At 44.1% G+C, this 25,989-nt stretch overlaps 1 protein-coding gene across 1 annotated transcript in view; it reads left to right on the top strand.

Moving 5' to 3' along the window:
* The window catches only part of DOCK8 (dedicator of cytokinesis 8), an 89,152-nt gene that overhangs the window by 45,441 nt on the left and 17,722 nt on the right, over positions 1 to 25,989 (top strand). Inside the window, exons 24-36 of the mRNA XM_063129296.1 lie at positions 1,707 to 1,802; positions 3,087 to 3,236; positions 5,130 to 5,243; positions 6,753 to 6,908; positions 12,130 to 12,269; positions 14,040 to 14,209; positions 15,701 to 15,849; positions 16,584 to 16,766; positions 17,507 to 17,642; positions 18,708 to 18,795; positions 22,909 to 23,005; positions 24,473 to 24,607; positions 25,113 to 25,265. Of these exons, the coding sequence (XP_062985366.1) occupies positions 1,707 to 1,802; positions 3,087 to 3,236; positions 5,130 to 5,243; positions 6,753 to 6,908; positions 12,130 to 12,269; positions 14,040 to 14,209; positions 15,701 to 15,849; positions 16,584 to 16,766; positions 17,507 to 17,642; positions 18,708 to 18,795; positions 22,909 to 23,005; positions 24,473 to 24,607; positions 25,113 to 25,265 (1,767 nt within the window). The remainder of the gene's footprint in view (positions 1 to 1,706; positions 1,803 to 3,086; positions 3,237 to 5,129; positions 5,244 to 6,752; positions 6,909 to 12,129; positions 12,270 to 14,039; positions 14,210 to 15,700; positions 15,850 to 16,583; positions 16,767 to 17,506; positions 17,643 to 18,707; positions 18,796 to 22,908; positions 23,006 to 24,472; positions 24,608 to 25,112; positions 25,266 to 25,989) is intronic.

Raw genomic sequence — 25,989 nt, 5'->3', positions numbered from 1 at the left:
CCGCAGATACAGATCATAAAAATAGAAATGGGGGGAGAAGGAACGAGGCAGCCAGAGGAGGACGTGAGAGTGACTGGGCGAACCACGTCTCCTCCCTCCGGCTGCCTGTTCCTCCCCACCTGCCCCCATTTCTTTTTCTTTTTCTTATCTGTACTGCGGAGCTCCGCAGATATAGATAATAAAAATTTTAAAAGAGGGGGAGGAACTGCCAGTTCCTCTTCTTCCCCCGTCCCTGTTTTTTTTTTTTTAACTTTTCTAGAGGCATGGGGATGCCCGTGGCAATCAATCAGGGGGCGCCATGGGCTCCGCTGCCAAAAAAGTCGGGGTAAGAGCCCAACTTTTTTCGAGCGGCGTTTACAGGGTTTGCCCCCTGCTGGCTTCACAATGGCGGCTGCGTCATGCAGAAACCCTTTGTGTAGATGTGCCCTAGGAGAGCATTTTTGATGGGGCAGAACTTTTGCCTGTTCTGCTGAGGAATGTCAGGAAGCCCCATGTTTCAAGGAAGCATGGAATGACCAGCCAGGACATCAGGAAAATTTAAAAAGGGATGCTATTTTGATGTTTAACCTTGTGCAGAAGGCCAGACAGAATTATGCATTAAATTCACTGGTTTAAGCCATATTTGAAGGATTTATTTCAAATATGATGCCTTCATAGTGTGTATCATTTTGCTTTAACTAAAGCTGAAGGCTCCTGTGTTGTTTTATGTGACAGTCCCCTTTTGCGCATGTTTTCCCTTATAGAATGAAGGAATTAAAAATGATGGCTGGGTCCCACAGAACATGTAGGCCCTCAGCACGGTTGTGCATAAACCACCTCATCTGTACCAGGTCTTTGCCACCTGTTCGTACCAGCAATGTGCACCAGAAATTTATTGTGATTCCTATTAATTATTTCAGCCCTGAAGAAGCTTTTTGTAAGCTTTGTTAATTCATTTTATCCATGCATTTTGCTGCCTTAGGCAAAGTACAAAATGGCTCCAGGCCCGTAGTCTGCCTAAAGGTTCTGGGAGGGGGGGCACCAAAAGAGGAGATTTGCAGGCTTTTCATTTGATTTCATCTGATTTGCAGGTTTTTTAAGACAAAATTGTAAACTGGTTTATTTTTATTTACTTGTTTGTAAAAAAATATATAGGGGCAGCAGAGAAAATGTAGGGCAGGGGGCAGCCCCTCCCCAGCCCCCCGGCTATGGGCCCAAATGGTACCCCTTCCAATTCCATGTACAAAAGCCAACTGGGCTGATAGTTGAATCTTTCTTCAACACTGGTGGATAGCACTGCATCCTCCATTGCACATGAAGGCAGCCAGCTAGCTGAAGGAGTGTACAAGAGGCTGCAAGGCCCACCCATCTCTGTCGCCTCCAACACCTTGCTCCCACCTTCTAACATCTGCCATGTGAAGCAACTGCTTCACTTTGCCTAATGGTAGGGCCAGCCCTGATTTTACCAGAGCTTAACCATCTAAGTATTGCTCCTGCCATTAAAATAATACATGGCCATGATATTCTTCTGCATGCTGTTCTACTAACCTACTTCCTTTGGCCTCTGCCAGTTTCTGGTGTTTTCTTGATGTTTGTCTGCATATGTGTGCCTGCTCTGTCTCTAAAAGGAAAATGTATTTGGATTTTTCTCCTCTCAGAATTATGTTTTGATGTCTAATGTTGAAAGCAAGGATAGATTCACATTTTGGTTTTAATATGCTTCGTAGCATTTCCATGAAGAGTTAGCACTTCAGATGGTGGTCAGCACTGGTATGGTGAGAGAATCGGTCTTCAAGTATGCCTGGTTCTTCTTTGAACTGCTGGTAAGATTTTATAACGCAGAATTGTTTTTTGGGAACAGGGGACTTAGGTGCAATTTCTGACTAACGTTTTGATAAAGCTCAACTGAAGAAAGCTTTAATCCCAGTGTGGTTCTTTCCCACTGGCAGGCATTGTGACTTCCTATATGATGCACCATATGCAAGTGCAAACTATACAAACTAGAAATGGTAACAGCTTAGTCGGGAAAGGGGTTGTGGGGGCAGAATTACTTCCTAGCATCTAGGAACATTCCTCCATAAGGCCCTACTTAGATTCCAAGACATTTGAGAGCCTTTCTACATGATTCCTTACTCATGGTTGTTTACAGGTCCTTTAGACGAAGTTGTGATCCTCCAGTTTCACTTCTGTTTTTTAGGAACACTTTCCCATTTGCGGGGGGCGGAGTGTTGAGTGGGAAAATGGGGTATTATTTCTGAAAGTGAAAGAAAAGGTATTTTTCTACCTGTGAAATTGCAATATTCTTCTATAGTACTGTGCCACCTAGAGGTTATGTAGTGGAAAAGCAGGAAAGAAAAATCTTTGGGTAGATCTGGGATCTCAATTCTGCGACAGAATCAAAAGTAGATACAGTGATTAACAGCCTCATGTAGAAAAGCTCTGATAAACCTATAATTATTTGAATGCCAATAGAAGAATTCAGGAAGGAAAACTGACTCAACTGAGCTTGATCACTTGTTTAGTAAGACGCAAATGGACAGGGATTGGCCCTGAAAGAAATACAAAGGGTCAGGAGTATTTAAAACATCTACCTGTTCAGAGTTTCTCATGGCAGGATAACATTTAAACCAGATCACCATTGACGATGTGCACAACATTAGTATACTAATGTTCTGTGGCGTAGATATATGCCATTCTGGTGTGCTAATAATGCTGCACACAGAATCAGCACCATAAACACAGCCAAGTTTCAATATGGCTGGTTGAATCCTCACGTTGTTGGATTGGGATTTTTTTTCTACCACCCAACATCATGGTTAGATCAAGCCAGAAAGTTTGTGTATTGTTATATTATGTGCATGAGTTCTGGGACATAATATTAAGTTCAAAGTTGGAAGTGTGCATTCATGTACTTTGCACACTCGATTTTAGCTCCAGAGATTCTGGAACACAGTTTAGAGCTTTTGGTCTCGGGTTTCATGGAATGCAGAGAGAACATCACTGGCTTCTTGAGATGCTCCCAGATGTGTGAATTCTCTCAAGACCCCTGTTTGGTCTGGATCTATTAAAAGCCTCCCATTTAACAAAGAGTGCTTATTCTTTTGAAGGTCAAGAGCATGGCTCAGCATGTGGATAACACGGAGAAGCAGGATGCTCCCCGCAGATCTCGGTTTTCCAATCGCTTCAAGGATGACATCACCACGATAGTCAATGTGGTCACCTCTGAGATTGCTGCGCTTTTAGTCAAACCACAGAAGGTAATTTCCCAGTTCAAAGCAAATACATATCCTAATGCGTTGGAGTGTACTATAATTTTATTTCCTCCAAGACTTACTTCCCCCAACACTGGGCAGCTGTGGAAAATCTAGATCATTGCTCCATCCCAATACAGTAAGGGTAAGCAGGAGCCCTGCTGGCAGTGGAAGCTGCCATGTCAGTGGTGCGGTGAATCCACTCCGGGTCTCAGTCAGAACCAATCAGATCCCTGAAAGAGCTATCCAACCTCCTTTACAGATCTGATTGATTCTGATTGACATCCGAAGTGGATTTTATTCATTCATTCATTCATTCATTCATTCACTACACTTCTATACCACCCAACAGCCGATTCACTTCTCCACTGACATCAGAAGCACTCATCTCCGCTGCCTGTTGAATCAGACCCAAGACCTATTTAGTCCAGCATCAGTTTCCCACAATGGGTAACTCTTGGGCAGCCCACAAGTAGGACATGAGGGCAGTAGCCTTCTCCCACTAGTGTTCCTCAGCAACAGGTATTCAGTAGCATGCTGATTAGTAGCTCTTGGTCACCTTGTTATTTATTTATTTATTTGTTTGTTTTCTTATTTATTTATTAAATGTATATACCGCCCAGTTTGCAATCGTTAAGAAAGCCCCAAACAACAATAAGAACATAAGAACTTAAGAAGTGCCCTGATGCTGGGTCAGACCAAGGGTCCATCTAGTCCAGCACTCTGTGCACACAGTGGCCAATAAACTAAGAATCAACTTTCTCCGTACTAGGCAGAAGACAGACAGGGATTCTAAACTTGGGTGAAAATAAATGCACATCTGGTGCATTCCGAGGCATGTTGCTTTCAAGCCAGAGAATGCATGTTCAGACGACTTCCAGCACACTTTTGAATGCGACACCCCCTGGCTCTTCTACTCTAATTTACGTTCTGCTTCACGTTATTCCATGAACAGTCCAATGGAAGTATTTTAAAATAGCATAATCAGTTATTTCAGAAGCCTAGGTGAAATATAAAAATTTCATTTAGGGCTCCACACTGGTGAGATCCAGTAGGATATAGTGGTTAGAATTGTGGACTGGGACTTGGGAGAATGGTGGACTGGGACTTCTAGCTCCCACTCAGCCGTGAAGCTCAATGGGTGACTTTGGGCCAGTCTCTGACTCTCAGCCTAACCTGCCTCACACAGTTGTTGTGAGGATAAAACAGAGAGGAAGAGGATCATGTGAGCCACCTTGGGTTCCTTGCAAGAGGAAAAAAGGCAGGATAGAAATGTAGTTTTTTTAAAAAAAACAAAGTTGCAGCTGGCATCTGTAGCTGTGCTTGTAACTATGAATTGGTGTGGGGGCATAATGTTTATTTCCATCTTGTCAGGAGCTTCACCTGCTGGTTACTCTAGAGCAGCCTTCTCCAACCTGCCGCCCTGCAGATGTATTGGACTACAACTCCCATCATTGCCAGCATTGGAGTGATGGGAGTTGTAGTCCAACATAATCTGGGGCATCAAGTTGGGGAAGGCTGCTCCAAATCAAGCCTCTGTTAAAGGCACACTATCAGGCTGGGGCAGTTTTTAGAAAAAGGGATGTATTGGTAACCCTCATGGCGTTCACCAGGCAAAGTCCTTCCCTCCTTGGATCTCGAAGCTGTTGGACCTAATGGGGCCTGTCCATCAATCTTGCCTGGCTGAGCTGTGGATATACTTCCTGTTGTCAGTGGCATCACTCAGTTCCTACAGCTGCTCTTGCTAGTGTGCCTGGCTGGAGCTTCTCGGTCAGCGAGGGAGTGGAGCATGAGCAGCAGATGAGCCAGGGAATATATTACCCTGGTGTATACATCCAATCCCATGTATAAAAACGAAGCTAATTTTGTGTGCCAGTATCTCCTTCTTTTATTTTAAAGGAAAGTGAACAAGCCGAAAATATCAACATAAGCCTGGCTTTTTTCCTGTATGATCTTCTTTCTCTAATGGATCGTGGATTTGTGTTTAACCTCATCAAACACTACTGCAATCAGGTAGGCCTCACTTTAAAAAGTCACCTATAAAGTCCCACCGTGTTTAGATACTCCCACCAGAGTGTGCAGCTCCTGCAGACTCAGTTTCAATTCATTTCATTTCTTTGTATGATTAGCTTTTGTCTTCATTTATAGCTGGTGCAGAAAAGGCAGAGTCACGGGGAGATAAATGTGATAAACAGGAATGGATGTGACTCAAGCCATCCAGCCACTCAGAATAGGTGGGATCAGTATCCATTCTAGGTAGTTTGGTTTACTAAAGCAGATTCATTAGCTAATTTATTAAGCTTGCAATCCTATGCATGTTTAGACCAACAGAGTCCTACAACTCCCAGCATACGCTGGCTGGGGAATACTGGGAGTTGTAGGTCTCTTTTAGAACTAAACATGCGTACGATTGCACCCTAAGCCATTCTAAGGTCACCTGGTCTACTCGGAAATTAAAGCAGGAGAATCTCTCGTTCAAAAGCATCACAGTCTTCCTATGTATGGAAAGCTAACTTGCCGGGGAGAAGGCTTCTTGTTAGGCCTTCTAGACTGGAATCCCATACGCAGGGAGAACACGGGGTGGTATGTCTAAAGAAATTTGAGACCCAAGCTGTATGAGTAATTTTGGTTCAGCCCTAATTAATTTTCAGTCAGCCCCCTTTGCATGGTCTCCAGATGGGTAGGACTACAACTCCCATAATCTCCAGCCAGCATGGTCAGTAACCATATGATGGGAATTGTAGTCCAACACATTTGGAGGGCATCAGGTTGGGAAAAGCTGATCTGTACCAAAACAGTGAGGTCTCGTCTGAACAGTGATCCTAGCAGAGTTGCTTTCTTGAATCTGAAGCTGCCTTTCCCTGCTGTCCGTTGTAGCCCTGAACTTCCCTTGCTTGCTCCGTCGGAGTGGGATGCTTAGACCTTTGGCTCTGGTCCACATAAAAGGTTTTCAATATCTACCAAAAGAAAGCTAAAGCTTTTTTCATCCATCTCCTGTATCCAAAATAAAATGAATGGCAAACAACTATCATACTTTGGTAGAGTTTACTGGTGAAATGCAATTGTGTGAAGGAAAGTGGCTGCCAGACACTGGCTGCTGTGTATTTATTTATTTATTGCATTGTTATACCGCCCAATAGCCAAAGCTCCCTAGGCGGTTCACAAATCGTAGGACAATATTGGAGTGCATCTGTTTGCTTTGCCACCGATAACAATTGCAGGAGTTTATTTTTAATTTAACAAGCTACGAAGATACACTGCAAAATTACTTTCCAGGCAAATTTGCTGAAGCATTGTATTAGTGGAAAGCCAGCTAAGTGATAAAACGTTTCCACTACCAGAGACCATCTAATGGATGGAAACTTATAAGATGCAAGAATTAAAAGGAGCGATTTACAGCGCTTGATGCTTTTAAGTTATTTTTTTATTGAAGTTGTTCTATTTCTGGGAGCAAGGTATTTCTTTTCTCTGTACACTTATTCACACTTGTCAAGCTCTCTTTTTTTAATGTTTATTTTTTAGTTGTCTATTAAACTGAATACTCTTCCAACGCTGATTTCCATGAGGCTGGAGTTCCTGCGAATTCTCTGCAGTCATGAACATTACCTCAATTTGAACCTCTTCTTTTTGACTTCAGGATCTGCTCCAACATCTCCCTCTCCTTCTCTGTCATCCCAGGTAGCTCTCCACCCCCACCCTGCCCTTCTTTCCCCCCTCTTTTTTTTTTTAAAAAAGAATGTATTTATATTGTTTATGGGGAAAGCATAGAGTGGATACAATGATTAACTAGTGATCAGCTTGTCATGTTGCCTCTCATTGATTACTACTGACCAAAGCACAGGGACAGAGCACCTGTTTTGCATGGAGAAAGTCCCAATTTCAATCCCAGTTATCTTCAGGTAGGGTTGGAAAAACTCCTTCCTGAAACCCTGGAGAGCCACTGATGAACCAATGGTCTGACTCAATTTAAGGCACTTTCCTATCATCCTATGACATCATAAGAAGGTGGTAATCCTTACACACACACACACACACACACACACACACACACACAATGGCTGGGTTCACACATCATGCTAAACCAGCCTTCCTCAACCTGGGGCGCTCCAGATGTGTTGGACTACAACTCCCAGAATGCCCCAGCCTGCTGGCTGGGGCATTCTGGGAGATGCAGTCCAACACATCTGGAGCGCCCCAGGTTGAGGAAGGCTGTGCTAAGCCATCTTGCGAATAATCCATGGTGGCTGGGTTGTTCGACAGACGATTGGGCTTCCCTGTGAAGTGTCAGTTCAACATTTGAAAGTGAGAGGATTGTATCCCCACCACACACACAGTCTGGTGAACTTGCTCTGTTTGCCTTTCCCCACGTTTTCAATGCTTCTGAATTGCGCTAGTGGGTCCCTCCTTTCTCTTATTATTAGTTCTTCCCTGGTCCTTCACGGTTGTGTGCAAATTAGCCTATAGGAAGCCTCCTCGTTTGTATGTTACCTACTCCACTTCAGGGGTCCCTTTGATAGCTGAAACATGCTAGGAAATTGACGAGGCAAGAGGACACATATTGGACAGCTGTAGGTGTGCTCTTGTGCACTTGCAAAAGAATGGGAAATGATGGTGGTGGTGATGAATTACAAACACATTTGCATACACCTAAAGCTTAAAAAATAATAATTTTAAAATGGCATTGAACGTGTGACGGCCATTCCAAAGTGCTGTTTGGACATCGGTGAATGCTGGAGGCAACACTGGCGAGATCGTGAAGAGTGGCACGGGGTTTTTTTTGACACTCTTGCCTAGTGGCTCTGTAACCGATCCTGGCAACTCATGATTAAATCACTCACCCTTGTTTGGATGACACAACCACCCACCATGGGTATGAACAAACTCTACAACACGATATAGGTTCTCGACACTGCGGGTTCGCAAAATCAAACCACTCTGCAGGGAACGCGCCATTTTCAGACAACATGCACCCTGGCTGCCTGCCTGTGGTGGGTTGTCCTGTTGTGCAAGCCCAGTGCGATGGTGCCATAAAATCTTTGCCTGTAAGCATCCTCAGTCATTAAAAAACCATTGTTTATTGTAACAGGCCTGGCTAGAAATACCTCTTGCCAGACAAAATAAGCAGCAGATTCTCAGCTTATATTATATTCAGCTGAAATGTGCACGTCTGAAGGAGGCAGCAACGATTAGGTCCCCACTGCACCGAGATGAGACTAGGAGGAGGAGACATGCGCATAGATAGTGTGACCAGAGCTTTTGTATTCTGAAAAGGGTAGGGTTGGGCAGGATTTCTGCTGATGGAGAGGAATTCTGTGGTATAGAACTCTTTCCCTTGGCAAGAGAAACATACCCCTTTTGAAGTAGGATAGCACAAGAACTACTTTGTTGTGGCCACAGCTGCTCCACGGCCATGCCCTCTCTTTGAGAGTGACATTTCAAGGGGTTTCTCTGTGGAGGAAATCCTTTGGTTGACAATACAGACTTGCTTAGATTCTGGTAAGAGGAGGCAGGTGAATCTGGGTGCCACTAACTTAGGCGTGGACAGATCTGACCCATGGGGTTCAAGGAGAACTGACCCAAAGCAAACGTGTGCAGGAGAATGTTTGATGGATTGTGCTGCCTTAATTCATGGGAGGCAAAGGCAATCTGGTTTGTAGGAACATAGGAAGCTGCCATGTACTGAGTCTTGGGCCATAGCTAGACCTAAGGTTTATCCCTGGATCATCCAGGGGTCAAACCTGTTTATCTAGGTGACACACAGTGCTCAGGCAGGGGTGAACCCTGGATGATCCCAGGATAAACCTTAGGTCTAGCTGTGGCCTTTGTCCATCTAGCCCAGTATGGTCAACACTAATTAGAAGTAATGGCTCCCCAGAGTTCCAGGCAAGGAGTCTTTCTAAGCTTTATCAAGAGTTTGGACCTAGGACCTTCTGCTCTGCCCCTGAGCCACAGCCTGTCTCAGGCTGCTAGCAAAATATTTTAAGCCAACTCTGCTCCCAGTGTTGCCTTATATTGCCACTCACCTACAGCCAAGTAATCTAGGATTCTGAGGGCACCCAAGTTCCCATTGGATGGCTGGATTTTAATGGCAGGTAAGATCTGTAGGTTGCTGGGAACTAATGAATGCAGGAGAGCAATTGTCTTCACTTCCTACTCGTGGGTATTCCGGAAACTGGCCACTATTGGAAGCTCTGCCTGTATGGAAGAGAAGAGAGACAATCTAAAATGTTTTGCTGCCTGAGGCCTAAAATCAATATGGCATTTCATCATCATCATCATCATCATTGACAGTTTTGCTGCCATTTAATGAAATCCCCCAAAATCTTTCACGCCACCCTACCTACTTGTCATCAAGAGTTGCAAAGGTGGTTCCTTTGATGACAGACCACTGTACCTGAAATATACCGAGACATTTTCGGAGTCTTTTCTTGAGATTGACCTCCTTTAAGGAACCTTGAGGCTTTTCTAAAATCGCCTGCTTAGTGCTGATTTTGGCTCCAGGCGTTGAAAACGAGATTCTGACTTTAGAAAAACAACTGCGTGTTTCTGTTCAAATACAACCCAGCAGAGTTAGAGCTGAGAAAGGTAACATTTCAGGACAACCGTTCCTGCTAAATAAAAACATCATCTCCTTTTATGTTCCAGAATGACCTGAAAAGTAAAACTTGCTGCAGTCAGCAGTGCCTTTTGCTTCTTTTGCATGATTTAATACTGTAGCTGGCTACCGGTTAAGCAATTCTGGTCTCCCTGCAGCCCTTCTGCCAACTCGGGCCCTGTCCGTACTGCAGCTAAAAGTAGTGCCTGATTTGTGCAGTATTGGCTATTGTGGATAGCGGCCTGTGGGATGATCCATTGCTCCTTGTTACAGCACTTGATTTGAATCTCATGAGGAGCTTCATCCCACCTACCTGCTTCCCTCAGATTATCCCCATAGTCCTAAACTTTCATGGTCCCTAATATCTATTACTGTGCCAATTTTGGTGTCTTTATCTTTAAAGCTTACGCGGATGTAAGCATTTCTTTAAAAGCCTGCTCCTGCACCCCAGCGGCGGCTCGGAAGATACGCTCAGAAAGTAGGGGCTAAATACAGCAAATCTTTTTGCTTTATTGCACAATTAAGGCAGGATGCATGGGAGTACTTCACAATCAAAGCAGATTATAAGGTGGAAAACTTCTGAGTCCTTTGCATGCAATTCTCAGTGATTGCACAGTATAACGCTGGTGTGATAAAGCTCTTGGGCTCAACTCATGTTTTTTGAATGCCAGGGAATGTGAAACTATTCTAACAAAAAGAGTACCTCTGAGCACATGCCAAGTGCTTTTTGTTATTGCTGAGTAACCCCAGCTTCCAGAGGCATGAGGAATTCGTGTTGGCCACAGCACTGCTTTCTTTCTTTTTTTTAGATTTTTTCCCTACTGACAGGTACAGTTACAGTTGCACATACTCAAAACTATGATTTGCTCTCCCCCTATAGTAATTCCTCTTTATTCCAAATAATTTTGTCCTTTCTTTAGTTTGCCATACCAACAAAAAAATGCTAATCTTTATTTCTACCTAAGACAGTTTGATCATTACTGGTTCTTCTTCATGGTCTCTGTGCATCACACATTATGGGCTCTGCACCTGCGTGGAGCCTCAATCCGGGAATCTTCCAAGGCTAAGTGGCTCTGGAAATAATACAGAGAATTTCTCCAAGTGATTTGTATTGGGGGTGCTGAACCTCTTTTAGCCCGAGGGGCAAATCCAATTTCAGAGAAGTTTTCCGGGGCCACGTTCCAGACAAAAGGCAAAAATACCAACATATTTTAGTTCAACATTTTTCTGCCATAACTAAGCCTTTGGAGAGGCTCTTCTACCTTTTAGAATGGGGGAAACACACACAAAGTCTTGGAAACCACAAAATGGTAGGGGAACAACGCAGAAGCCACCTAGCGATGTGGGAAAGGGGGCGTGGCCTTCCAGGGAATCCCAGAGGGCCAGATTGGGACTCCAGGTGAGTCAGAATTGGCCCTGGGGCCTGAGGACCGACATCCCTGGTATAGACAGACAATGCCAAGCTCCAGGCTGGGGTCTGCTGAGAAGTAGACCCGGTCAATAAGGAGATGACCCATAGGGGTGCACCTACCCCTGAGAGAATTTGCTTGTGAGGAAGGACCACAGCCTGCTGTATAGCCTTCACAGTGTCACATGTTCCCTTTTGTTCCAGTACTGCTATTGACGCCTATGCTGCAAACATGCAAACAGCAGTGTGTGTGTGTGTGTGTATGTATGTATATATGTGTAGACTGACCTGAGAGATAATAAGTACCATATCAAGATAAAACAAAATGAAATGAAACCAAAGTGCTGTCTAAATGTTGCCTTTGCCCTATGGTGGCTGCAAATTGGCACTGTGTTGGTTATATGACGCAGCAGCTGATTCACAGCCACCGTGGGGCAAATAGATGAAGCTGCGCAGCAAAAAAGTCTTTTCCTGTTGAAGTGAGATCATGACGGCTCTTCCGCCATCTGATCTCACGACGGCATCCAGCCAGGGGTGTTCCGGGGCAGAAGGTGACCTCAGATTGGTTGCTAGAAGCTGGGTAAGGGGCAAGAGGCGGGCCCAGCGAGCCAAATGGCTGCCGGAAAGCATGGGTTTTTCCTAAAAGCGGGGGTAGCCTGGTACTATCAAGGCAGCCTCCAGGGGTAATGAAGCTGCCATTGCCTAAAGGGCTTTTGTAGAGCTATTTACAATACAAAAACAAATGTATGTTACTATTGTTTTAGGAAAAGATTTGAGGATGTTATAAGGAGCAATATTTTTGGCAATCATAATGCCTCATGATGTTGCTAAATCTATGCATTTGATTGGAATGTAAGCACTATTTTCTCTTCTCTTTGTTTATACGTTTTCTGCAGAATTCGAGCTCCTGCTCAAGTTTCCAGGATCAAAAACTTGCCAGCATGTTTGACCTTACAGCAGATTACCGGCAGCAGCACTTCCTAACCGGGCTCCTCTTCACTGAATTGGCAGCCGCCCTGGACACAGAGGCGGAAGGGTAGATTTACGCTTTGTTTTTGTCTTTTCAGAGGCCTGGCTGTTGGATTGTGGCAGCTCATGGTGTTGGATAGGGAGGCCAAAAAGAGGATGAAGGAGGGCGCAGATTTGCGTCTGTTAATCTATATGTAAAAATGCAAATTTTAAAACATATTATAATTTAAATAGACAAGCTGTACGTCTTCCCATAGTGGGGAAAAGTGGGACTAGGTGACCTGTGTGACTGCTCAGCCTTCTCTCCAGGAAGGCTGTGTTGGTGGGCATCTTCAGATCTCCCGGATGCTCTCCCTTTTTATGGTTCTTCATATTTAACCTGGACCCCTTCACATAGAGGACTGTCCATTGTAAAATAGGACACCTGGCCACTCTCATATTGGGTTTCAGTCAAGTATCTTGAAATGTTTTCTGCGCTCAGTTCTTCCTCCTCACAGTGTCCGGATCAATACCATTGGCCATCCCAGCTGAATCCAGAGCTAGAGGGTACAGACTAGCACAGCGTCCCCTAGCAGCCTAAGCAAGGGGGATTCCACACGTCGGACTGAGGGCGCTTCCATGCGCCCCCAGTGCGCCCCCAAAGCGATCGTGTAGCTTGCCTGTTCAAAGAGACGAGGAAGAGGCGTCCTTGCCGCCCCCCACCTACCTCCTCACCGGCCGGATCGGAGAGCTCAGCGGAAGAAGGCGGAGTGGAGAGCCCCGCCTTCTTCCGCCGAGCTCTCCGACCCGGCCGGCGAGGAGGTAGGTGGGTGGCGGGGGTGGGGGCAAAGACACCTTTTCCTCGTCTCTTTGAAGGCAAGCTACACAATCGCTTTGGGGGCGCACTGGGGGCGCATGGAAGCGCCCTCAGTCCGACGTGTGGAATCTCCCCCAGACCCTAATATACAGCAGCTTTGCAGACCAGGGCAAGGCAGATGTCCAGGGCTCTAGCATGTTTTCCAGCCTAGCTGATCCAGAGGCTTCCTGATGCTTGCCAGTCACAGTGATTAATGTTAAGAACAGAGGAAGCGGCCTTAGGCCGAGTCAGACCACTGGTCCATCTAGACCAATATTGTTGACACTGAGTGGCAGCGGCTCTCCAGGGTTTCAGGCAGGATTTTTTCCAGCCCCATTTGGAGATGCCTGGGATCGAACCCGGGACCTTTTGCATGCAAAGCAGGCGCTTTGCCACTGAGCTACAGCCCCTTCCCTGAAACTATGTTGCACATCTGTCCCTTTCTGCACCTTAGGCCTGAGCCCACGCAGTCCATGCTGACTTGCAAGACTGGATTCCAACCTTATAACCTGAAGCTCCTGGTTTAAGTCCTAGAATTCCCAACAGCTCCAATTTATTTACATACTGGGCCATGACCAACATTCCCAAAGCAGTGCAGAAGAAGGGCTAGGGTCTTGAAGCCGTGGTTCAAGTCATGCCACCCTTGACAAAAAGGAACACATGCCATATTTTACTGGACCGTGAAGTTCCAGTGTGCACAATAAGGCTGGCAATATATTTTTCATTTTATTTTAATTCATGGATTTTATTTCAAGAGTGATCCTTCTTACTAAAGTAAAATCATATGTGGGCTGCGGTTTGAACTCATTTCCTAACAGCAGTTGCTTCGCTTAAAAAAACATTCTCTCTCCATGATATTGCTATGAATCCTTTGTGTCTCTCAAAGAATGTCCCCAACCGTAATTCTGTTACCCTTGATTTCCCCTCGAAGCCTGCTGGATCCTTTTCCGTCAACATCTAACTCTTTAGTAGTCGCCTACATTCCTTTGTTTGTGCCGACAGGATAAGCAAAGTGCAGAGGAAAGCGGTCAGTGCTATCCACAGCCTGTTAAGTTCGCATGACTTGGACAAATCCTGCTTGAAACCAGAAGTGAAAGTGAAAGTCGCTGCCCTTTACCTGCCTCTCGTTGGGATAATTTTGGATGCATTTCCACAGTTACATGATTTTACAGGCAAGTTTTGTTTGTTCTTGTTGTCATAATATTAAAGTGCCTAAAGTCTTCCAGGCACTGTACAAAGATTTTTAAAAGAGAGAAAGTCTTTGCCCACAGACTTAAAATCTAATCAACATGGGCTGTATTGAACTCCACTGGACTGGTGGTTTTGGCCAAACTCAAGGGAAGGGTTTTTTTGCTGCCCCATCCCAGGAAAGGGAGGGGGCGTTTTCAGCGGACGGTTGGCCTCTGAACTGTTTCGTGCCTCTTTGAAGGAAATAGGGGGCTTACTGCGGCGGCAGCAACAGTAGAAGCAGCTCTTCCTTTTTTTCCACCAAAAATGTAATTGCCAGCCCATCTGCTGGGCTTCAGTGGGCAGAGCAAAGAGCTCCATCTGCCATGTTCATCCTCCCCTCACGAAGGCCTCTCTCTGGTGACGCTAGACCAGCTTTCCCCACATTCTGGTCTCCCATATGTGTGACTGCACAGAGGCCATGGAAGACTGGCTGCTGAACTGCAACTGATGTTCCTCAAGTGGTCATTTATCGCCCAGTTCTCCCACATCCCCACTGTAGGTTGGTATTGTGTGTTGCTATGGCAGTCTTTGCACTGAGTGAGAACGTCTGGGCAACGTCGCTTGTTGGTTGGGCCAGTGGGAGGCGGTGATTAAAGTGGTCTTTGTGCCTTTTGACTAATCTTATCTCTAGTAAATAAGGGATTAACCTTCCTTTATTGTCTTTATTGTGGTTTTTTGGTTCTGCCTTTTTCTTCCGCTCCTATATCTTGACCACTTTCCTTCTAATCTGGCTCCTCCCTTTCTTATCTCTTTCCTCCTCACTTTGCAATGAAGTTTGTTTCTTTTTATCTCCAGAAACTGAGAGGACTTCGTATGTTTTTTTTACTCAGAATAAAGTTTTTACCGCTTTCTTTTTCACCTTGACCATAAGTCTTGATAGACTATTTCTTGCAACTCCTGCCTGCGAACTTATCAAACTATTCTCATATTACCCACATATTTTGGGCATTTTCACTAGATCTGAAGGCACAGACCCTACCACCAAAGACCTTGCTGGTCTAGCTCTAGAATGTTCTGAAGATGCACTGCACAGGTGCAGGTATTCCCATAAGTGTGGCCACACAAATAGCCACTCAAAGACCTTCAGGTATAGCAGGGATGGGGAACCTCAGGCCTGTGGGCCAGTCCAGCCCTCCTGGGGTCCCAATCTGGCCCCCCATGGTTCCCCTGGACCCAGCCACTTTTCCCAACTACTGGTTGCTTGGCGGTTTCCCAGATCCCCCCCCCCCACATTCTAAAAGTTAAACTGTTTCTGGCAGTAGCAGCTTTAAGATAAAATATCCTGGTATTTTTGGGCCCACCTCTTTTGCCTCAGGCCGCGCCCAACACTGGAATGCGGGCCCTCAGAGCTCCGAAATTGTATTCGGCCCCTGGGTTGCGAGAGGTTCACCACCCCTGTGTTATAGCTAAGCAGCCTGTCCTTTCCAATGCAGTTTCTGATGGTCGCAATGGGAAAAGCCGCACTGGATCTCCAGATGACGAACAGGAGGCTGCAAGCCAGATTAACCAGAATATTGCTCTAGCCATTGCTGGGAATCAATTTAATCTCTTACGATCCTCTTCCTCATCTTTGTCCACAGTGGTAGGTTTACTTCCATTATGTATTTGCACATATTTCTCTTTGATACGTTGCTCTGACTCACTCAGTAACCGGGTTCACACGGTAGCTGCAGCTCATCGTGGCTGATTTAAGTCATGACAAGCTGCAATGCCTGCAAGTACCACCCTAAAAATTTAAGTCTCAACTGTGGCTTGTTGTGTCACCCAAACCCAGCAGGTATGGGTTGTGCATGGGTTAAACAGCCCTGGCAAAACCCTAAAACAGCCCATGGGTTCTGTGAGGGTTGTTTAACCCTCACACAATCAAACCAGGCCGGTGAGGCGACACAAGTCACAGCTGCAGCTTGAATCTTCAAAATGGCCGCCAGCACATGCCACAACCCACCATGGCTCAAATAAGCCACAGTGGGTTATTTGATTGTGTGAACATGCCCACTACGAGACAGCTTATTATATTCCTATGTAAGCAGGGAGCTGGAGCCCTCTTTGCTAGTATATATATTCTTCAGCAAGCACCTTGGTTTTCCCCTGCCCAGGAAGGCTCTAGCCCACCACTTGAAATGGAGACATTTCCAGCTCAAAAATCTAAATGGCTGCAGTGGATTTGTCAGATGGAAAGGGTGTTTCAGAAAGGAGCCCTCACAGCTAGAAGATGCAATGCTTCCATGATAATCAATGACATGATGTTTGGAATAATAAATATGCTTTCCATTTTGTTTTGCTTCCTTGTGAATTCCGTTTTTTATCTGTCCCTAGACCTACAAGCAGTACAACATTTTAAGCCCCGAGACTACACGTCACCTTTTGATCTGTTTCCTATGGATCATGAAGAATGCTGATCAGAATCTTATTCAGAAATGGATTGCTGATCTGCCATCTATGCAACTGAACAGGATTTTAGACCTTCTTTTCATCTGTGTCTCAGGCTTTGAGTACAAGGTAAAATACAAGGCCATCTAATCCAGGCCAGTTGCTCCTTTTTTATTGCATTACAGTCGACATCCCTCACCTGGGGCCCTCCAGATATAATAAGAACATGAGAAGAACCAAGGATTCATCTAGTCCAGCACTCTGCTCACATAGTGGCCAACCAGATGTCAACCAGGGACCCTCATGCAGGACATGGTGCAACAGCACCCTCGCACCCATGTTCCCCAGCAACTGGTGTATACAGGCTTACTGCCTTTGATATTGGAGGTAGCACATAACCATCAGGGCTAGTAGGCCTTGATAGACTTCTCCTCCAGGAATTTATCCAGCCCCCTTTAAGGCCATCCAAATTGGTGACCATCACTACATCTTGTCGCAGCGAATTCCATAGTTGAACTATGTGCTGTATGAAGAAGAAGTTCCCTTTATCTGTCCAGAATCTCCCACCAATCAGCTTCATGAGATGACCCCGGGTTCTAGTAGTATGAGAGAGAGGGAGAAAAATGAACTGCAATTCTCATCATTCCCAGCCAGCATGGCCATGTGAAGGAGTACTGAATTTCTTGCACCAGAAAGCAGTTCTCAGATATACTTCAGCTGTATCTTTGTACAAAATTCTTGCTGAACTTTTCACAGGGTTCAAAAATAATTGGTTTTTAGAGTCTCTTTTTATTGTGCATTGAATGGGTTAATGAAGATGCATGGATCCTGGTGGGTCTGGGCTACTTACTTTAATCCCTTACGTACAGGGCAAACAAAGCTCAGACAAAGTCAGCACTCAAGCGCTCCAGAAGTCAAGAGATGTAAAAGCCCGTCTAGAAGAGGCTTTACTAAGAGGAGAGGGAGCCAGGGGTGAAATGATGAGGCGTTGCAGGATGCCTACAGGTACGTTCTTTTTCCCTTTTCGTCTCAGGGTGTTGTAGTGGCTAAAGTGTTGGACTGGGAGTCAGGAGATCTGGGTTCTAGTCCCCACTCGGCCATGGAAACCCACTGGGTGACTTTGGGCCAGTCACAGACTCTCAGCAATACCTACTTCACAGGGTTGTTGTTGTAAGCATAAGAATGGAGAGGAGGATTATGTACACTGACTTTGTTTCCTTGGAGGAAAAAAGGTGGGATATAAATGCAAAAATAAATAAATAAATAAATCACTGAAACTACGAAGAAATTGTAGACATAAAAAGGAAATCAGCTTTGAGAGAAGAAATGTCTGAAGTATTTGACACAGGAGTTAGATTCTTCTTGCAATTGGTCAAAGAGCTTCTGAGACATTCCTGGTATTATTTATAAATTATGACCAGGATTAGGACTAGAACTAGGGGCAATTGCCGTTCCTATTTAACATATTGGCCCTGGTCAGAAGACACCTTAAACCACGGTTTTAACCACAGAGGTTAAGCTAGAAAGCCAGGCTGTGTTCAGAAGACACCTTAAACCATGGCTTTAACCATGGTGAATTAGGCTTTTTGGTTTATTCACTGTGGTTAAAGCCATGGTTTAAGGTGTCTTCTGAATGGGACCCATTATGTCATATCAGCATTATGCCAGGTGCTATTCAGAATAACGTAATCCTTGCTGTAACCCTTGCTGAAAGAAGGCAAGTTGCTTGGAGAGGTTCTACCTATTTCCACATTCACAGAGTCATGTGTGGGTAGATCCTATACTTCACCCTGGTCTGGGCTTCGGAGCCTCATTCCTTTGTCTGTGTCTGTCTTTTGCTCTTCCGTTGGCCTGGCTCTTCCCCATCCAGGCACGCCTTGTTATTCTTGGGGACACATTGTTCCCACCTGTTGCATTTCCATATCAAATGAGTCGTTTTGTTCTGTGCGTAAAAAGATACACTTTTCCTTGCTGCCATCTCAATGGATGTAGCCTCTTACAGAAATGTGTATCGCCTGAGAAATGTTGATATTAAAGTTTCAATGTGACTTCTGTACGTTGCCCTTGTAGGGAATGATAGGTTCCCAGGGTTGAATGAGAACCTGCGATGGAGGAAAGAGCAGACACACTGGCGGCAAGCAAACGAGAGGCTAGATAAGTAAGTAATTTAATGAATTTCTATCACCTTTACCCAGAACGGCTTCTCTCAGGGGACCTCTAGTTTCCCTCCCCGTACCAAGGCAGGAAACTCTATCCTTAAAGCATCCTGGACAGATACATGCATCGCTTTTATAGAAATCCCTATACTGCGGTTCTGAAATCCCTTTATTGGTTGTTCTCCTCACACTAGCAGTGGAGTTCTCAGGGCTTCAGGAAAGTTAGCTTTAAATCTACGCAAAACTTTTTTTTTTAATTGAAGCATGCCATAAAAATACAAATCATTCTTTTCCCTCTCTAAAATATTGCCTGTGTTCTTGTTTCCTGGGGTTCTTTGAGAGCCGGGAACAAAATGAAATAGAACAAGGTGGTGACATCTCTACACATTTTCAGCACTGGCTTGGTTGGAACTGGGAGAGAAAAAAAACGGCCTTCTACCAAGCTCTTGTACCAGCTTCTTGCTGCTGGTTAAAGGTGCCACTGCAGCAAGGGTTGGCCCTTGTGGCCAAAGTTCAAGGCCCTGCAGTCCAGGGCCCCAAAGATGCCGTCCAGAGAGCAGCACATAATGGGGGCAGCAGCAACCATGCCCAGCATTAACACCTGGGCTGGCATGGGCATGCCAGGGCCCATCCCATGTGGGCGGCTCTTGTTGCTGTAGCATCCTTTCTTCTTTAAAAAGAAAAGCATTTTATAGTGGGGGTCAGCTCAGCAGGCATCCACATGGTTACAGATGCACTCTCTCTCTCTCTCTCTCGCTCTCTCTCCCCCTCCCTCTTTCTCTCTCCCTCTCTCTCTCCCTCCCTCCCTCCCTCCTTTCCTACAACAAAATGATGCTTCTTCCCAGTTAAATGTTTTTAGCATCAGGGCAACAGAAGCCAACACCATTTTATTCCTGTAGGAATGATGGCGTGTTGATTTCAGTGAGTTGAAAATGAGAAACTGTACATTCTCAGAGTATTTCTTTTGTTTCTTTGTTTCTTTGTTTGTGGCAGTAGAGTATCAGAAATATAGAAGCAGTTGTAAAGGTTGGAGTGGTAGTAGGAAGGGAGAGAAGAGAAGAGAATCTTAGTTGTGTGCTATACAAGGCCGCCTGAGGCCCCCCCCCAGTAAGACTATTAAGTTCTAGTTCTAAAATGACCTAGTTGGACCACTGAAAAGGAGGGAGGAATTTCCTCCCACAGACTCCTGGAGCACAAGGTTGGTCTCTTGTGTCTCATTATGTTGGAGAATTGCTCACCACTTCCCCAATTTTAGTAGTACAAACCTGCATAATGGGGTTGTTGAAGGACCAGCAGCCATATGACTTGGGTGGGGCACCAGAGGAAAGCTTGGGACTGGTGCGTTACAACTGCCATGTGGAGGTGGCTTTGAATTGCCCTCCCTAGCAAGTTGCTTGAATTCAGTGGCCCACCATGCAGATAAGGCCATGAATGCTCACTACTAGCTCCTCTCTCCAGTTCATGACTGGTGTGGTCACAACGCGGAGCTGATCTGGGCTGAGTTTTCCTCCTCCTAAAGTGGTTGCATGTTTCTATTGACTCCAGTATCAATTCACAGCTTATGCAGCCAGTGTGTTTGCCATATATATTCACATTTGCATGTGTAAGGCAGGCAGACATGTTCACAAATGTGCAGTGCAGCAAAAGTGGCACTAATATATGAGTTCCCCCATGTGCATCTACTACAGGTTTGTGTCCAGAAACATGTCTCAGATCACACTTTACAGCATTCACAACATAAATTTTAATTAATTTACAGTATATCCTGAGTTTCCGCTAAAAAAATAAAGGTTTTCATTAACTGTAACAATTGTATTGATTGGTTGCACAATGCTAAACAGTGAGTCAGTTTTGAAGAATGGATTTGTGTAAGTGGATTAAGATCTGAAAAAAAGATGTTAACCTTAGAGCCTATTGGATTGGCAATATTGAATTTATTTTTTTTAGCAAGTAATAAATCCTGTTGGAAATCTGAGTGTGCTTCTCACTGGTTTTGTAATTTCTGTACTGCACACATCATTTGCTGGGAAGCCATTCACAGAACCAGCTTGCTTGCACTTAACAAGACTTTTCCAGTCTTCTGCACACCCTGTCTCATAAAATGTAGATTGTAATCATTTGGAAAAACATTAAGCAGATTCCTTCAAACACATGGCTTCTGTAGATAAAAAATATTCTAGTGATTGCTGAACAAGTCTCCAAAGAACAAGTAGTGGTGATGAATTACTTGTGTCTATGTGTGTGAATATGCGTTTACTAGCTGAAGCACGATCATTTGCCCATTAGAGAGCAAATATTCTGAGTGATGGGATACAGCTTGTATTTTCATAGGCATTCCTTGAGAAACACTAAGACCAGATCCCTTCACATGCCCAGTGTTGCCTTTTGGGAGACTTTTAACGTTTATTGACAGTATGATGATGATGAAGCTGTTGCAAGACAATATCTGTGAAATAATGCAAGGACTCAATAAGGCCATGAGGCAGCTGTCAAGAGGCAGCTGGACAACTATCTGTCAGGGATGCTTTAGGGTAGATTCCTGCATTGAGCAGGGGGTTGGACTCGATGGCCTTGTAGGCCCCTTCCAACTCTGCTATTCTATGAGTCTATGTCAGTAGAAAGTGGCCTTCAGTGAATTTTTTAGTGCATCCTATTACTTTGATGTTCTTCAGTCAGCAGCTCACAACCAAAATTAGCTCATGCCCCTACCTAACTTGTGCCATGCAAATGGTACCACCACAATTCTCTCCTTCCTTTCTGTTTAACTTTTCATTTCATTTAAAAATGTTTTAACGAAAGTAAACAGAGAGAGAGAAAGATAAAGTTAGGGGTAAGACTCTGACTTTACTCAGATATCATACCAAACCATTGTTTGTGCTAACTGCAGTGTAGAATCCAAACCACGTTCATGTACCTTATACAGACCATGTGCAAACCAAAAATATATGCAAATGGTTGAGGCTGCAATCATATACGCACTTACCTGGGAATAATCACCATTGAAATCAATATTGACTGTAACTTAATGTTCTGTAAGTTGCGCTGGCTTCCAATTCGTTTCCAGGCACACTTTAAAGCCTTAAAAGTTTTGGGGCCAGAATATTTGAAGGTCTGTCTTCTTCCATATGAATCTTCCCCCCTTTTAGGATTCTCGTCTTCCCTTTGGAGGTCTCCTTTTCCATTCAGAACCATGGGTGGTTGGGACATGGGGCTCAGCTGTGGAATCCCCTTTGTGGTCAGCTCCCTCTCTTTCAGCCTTTACATGCACATGGTCAAGATGTTCTTATTTCATCAGGGTTTTGGTTTGGTTTAACATTCGATCCTGCTGCTGTGATTGGTATATTGCAGCTCTAACTTTCAGTTCTTTTATATCTTATTGTCATATTATTGTGTTTTTTTTAAATCATACGTACTTTTAATATATATTCTAAGTTGGCTTGGAGGACTTTTATATCCAAAATGTGGGATATAAATCTTCTAAATAAACAAACATATATAGGTTTGCAGTGTTAGCAAACCTTATTACTATTCTTACTTTATTATATTGTTTCTTTCCTCCCACATTTGCTCAGTTCTCCCATTTCTAGAGGAAAAAGTATCTCTGGCGATGGCTTGTCAGTTTTAGTAACCATATTTAGCTCAAACTTATTCTGAACCATGGTTTCTGATTTCTATACCATGGCTTGTCAATTCCAAAATCACACTAAATCACAGTTACACATACTTAACTACAGATCAGTGTGCTTTCTGAACTGAGTCAAAGAAAAAAGAAAATGATTATTTTTGATAATAAACTGAAAGTAAGCCCCATGTTGCAACTTTAGGATTAATGGTAGATTCCATTTCTGGTGTAATGACCCTGTTCAGATGACACGCTAAGCCACTGTGGTTAAGCATTTTGAGTAAACACGATGGCTTAGCGAGTTGTGTGATACATTCCTAACCATGGTGGCTACAGAACCACAGTTTAAACGCGCTCTCTAACCATTTGCTGCAAGGGGTTAGCAGCCTATCCATGGTTTAGTGTGTCATCTGAACAGGCCTAATGTAATGTAAAAAGGAGTTTTATTAACTAATTCATGGGTATTTGGTAACATGATTTATTACTCTCACAGAACAAAAGCTGAGATTGATCAAGAAGCTCTGGTTAGTGGGAATCTGGCTACAGAAGCTAATCTGATCATTCTAGATATGCAGGAAAACATCATCCAGGTGAGAAAATGCATAACTATGTGCCAATTCCTCCACCCATGGAAAGTGAGGAAGCCCCAGATTAGTCCATTCCTCTGTTTTTATTACATTATGCAATGTTTAGATTGTTACAGGCCGCTGTTTTTAGAAATTAGCTTCAATTGTTTTCAAAATGTTAAGTGTTGAAGGGTAGCAGTGGTGCAGTTACCACCACTATAGTCTCTTAGAGAATATGAGCTTGTGTCTTTGGGTGAAGCGCATAGTACTACATTGATACAAATCTACTTTGGTTCCCTTGAATATCTGTCTGTGCATCGGTTCTCATCTTTGACATCCAGATTACACCTGTTATACTAGAAGTTGTTGTTCTCAGTGTGGCTCTGCGAAGTAGGAAGAGAACAGGCATGACTGCACTGTAAATGAATTGGTTGAAATGACTTGTTTCTGAACTCTTATTGTGGTTTTGTGGAGTGCCTACGGATATATAATAGAATTCCTGCTAGCCTCATGAAAATGCAGTTCCCAGTACTCGTGGGAAACCATATTAGTCAAGCCTGTTTTAAAATGATTATAGTTCATAGTGTTTGTGAACTTCCACATATTGCTCTCAGTAGTGAAAGTAGCACCAAACAGAAATGACGGTGAGAATATTTCCAGGAGTAAGATACTGCCCTATTTCAGATGTAACAATAAACCAGCGTTCCAGGGGTGCCCTGGCTTATTGTTTTACGAGCAGCAAACTTCTGCACACTGTCTAATCGCTCCCACTGCAAGCTCTTTAGTGTTATTTGCAAACAGGAAACTCTAGCTTGTCTCTTGTTTGACAAACCAGAGTCAGAAGCCATGGTTTGTTGTTGTCTTCTAACTCTGGCTTGTTGGGGGAGAGACAAGCAAGATTTCCCTGATTCACTTGTGAGCTAAACAAAGCACAGTCAGAAGGACCATGTTTTGATTAACTGCTCCCACTCGCAGTGGGCAGCATTTACGAGCATGCTGTTCATAAATGATAAGCCAGGGTTCCCCCAATGCATAGGAATGCACTGTTAATTGAGTAAGTGGTAGCCAGCTTTAAAATGTTATCTGCTGTTTTTGTAGGTTTTGTATTTGTACACCACCCTGAAATCTGATATGATATATGACAGAATAAATAAATACATAGAGTGTCCAAGACATACCCTTAAAGTGTAAGATTACACATGGTGTAAACATGGAGCGGGGGGAGAGTTGTGTCACTGTCCATAATGTTAACACCAACAGTGTTTGCAGCTACATTCCATGCACCAAGCACAAGAACAACAAATTCACAAGCTGGGGGCTGCCTCACTCTACCTAATGTTAGGACCGGCCCTGCCGCTTATATGATAAGCGTCACATTGGTTTCCCTATCTTAATATGTAGGTTTGTGATATTGTATCAATGCTGGCACTAGTTTCTGCTGTTTAAAGTCATCTTGAAAGTCACTAACAGCCCTCCACTTCTCTGATGTAGGCAACCTCAGCTGTGGACTGTAGAGAGAACATTTTGGGAGGTGTGTTGAAGGTCCTAGTAAATTCTCTGAACTGTGATCAGAGCACAACCTACCTGACTCATTGTTTTGCTACTCTCCGGGCACTCATTGTCAAGGTAAGCGTTTGATTGGTTTAATTTTGTCTTTAAGGTCCTTGTTGGGATAGTGAAGGTGTATTATTGGAGCTCCAGTCCATTCTCATGCCCAAAGAAATTTACACTGCCAATCATATGCTGGTCCTTTACATGACACCGTTATTCTCCAGGGCCTCTCCCATCCTTTGCAACTATTACCAAGGTTTTTTTTCCTAATTTGGGAAGTCTGGCATTATTTAGTAATTGTGGAATGAGAGTCTCGTGTAATTCCGCAATTCTGCTATACCACTGTGATATCTAGTGGTTGTATAATGAAAGATACAGAAAGGCAGACATAGAAAGCCCCAGAAAAAAGCAGATGTAAAGGTGCTAATCTTATCCTGCAAAGAATTTAGAAGCAGAAGCCCCGGTAAAGGTGTAGGATAAAAGCCTCGTGTAGAAATGCCCAATGTCTTTTGACTGGTGGAGCTAGGAACCCTCCATCTGGAAGCATTCTGCGTTACAGTCTTTTTTTCTGTTCCTTTAGTTTGGGGACTTGCTATTTGAAGAGGAAGTGGAGCAGTGTGCTGACCTCTGCCAGAGAGTCCTGCAGCACTGCAGTAGCAGCATTGATGAAACTCGGATTCAAGCCTGTGCCACCCTTTACCTCCTCATGAGATACAGCTTCAGCTCCAGCAGCGTAAGATAGTAGATATTACCATTAGTACCGGTTACAGCCTGAATCACAGAGTCTGTCTGCACTTACCTTGCTGTCCTGCGGAATAGTTACATTTAATTTTACTTCATGGCCTTCTATGTACGTGATATAAACAAACTCTATTTCCAGACATTCTTTCCTCCTAGCTGGAAATGGTCCTCCCATACTCTCTTACAATGGCTTATGGCGTTTGGGGATTTCCATATGTGATATGATAAGGATACATTGGCCAATTATTTTTGCCCTGGATATAGAAATTATAACTCTGGATCCTAGAATGTAGAACAATACAATACAGTTAAAATAGTTTACATGCAAGTCATCGACGGTTATTTAATTTTAAATGTACAATTGGAATATAGTGTGGAGGAGAGAATAATAGCATAGTCTTTGGTTTGAGAAGACGTTACATTTGAATGGCATAGTCTGTGGAGGCTGGGCTCCAGTTTCAGAGGAATGGGGATTCTAGAGTGGGTTTTAGTTAGAAGCAGCCAAAGGTGCTATCCAAGGTGCTGAACCCTGCTCCCAAAATGGGTTAGCACCTTGGATTGCACCTTTAGAGTTCTGGCTGAGTCTAACTAAAACCCAGAATAGAATCACCGCCCCTCCAAAACTCGAGCCACCAGCCTTCACTGGAGTAGCCTCATTTTAATGTTTTATTAATATTAATATATCCTGCTCTTCTTTTAAGAAGCTCTGAATAAGC

The sequence above is a fragment of the Elgaria multicarinata genome, chromosome 6 (genome assembly GCF_023053635.1).
Source record: "Elgaria multicarinata webbii isolate HBS135686 ecotype San Diego chromosome 6, rElgMul1.1.pri, whole genome shotgun sequence".
Taxonomy (NCBI): Eukaryota; Metazoa; Chordata; class Lepidosauria; order Squamata; family Anguidae; genus Elgaria; species Elgaria multicarinata.
Note: the sequence above shows the minus strand (reverse complement) of the source record. Positions and strands in the feature narration are given on the sequence as shown.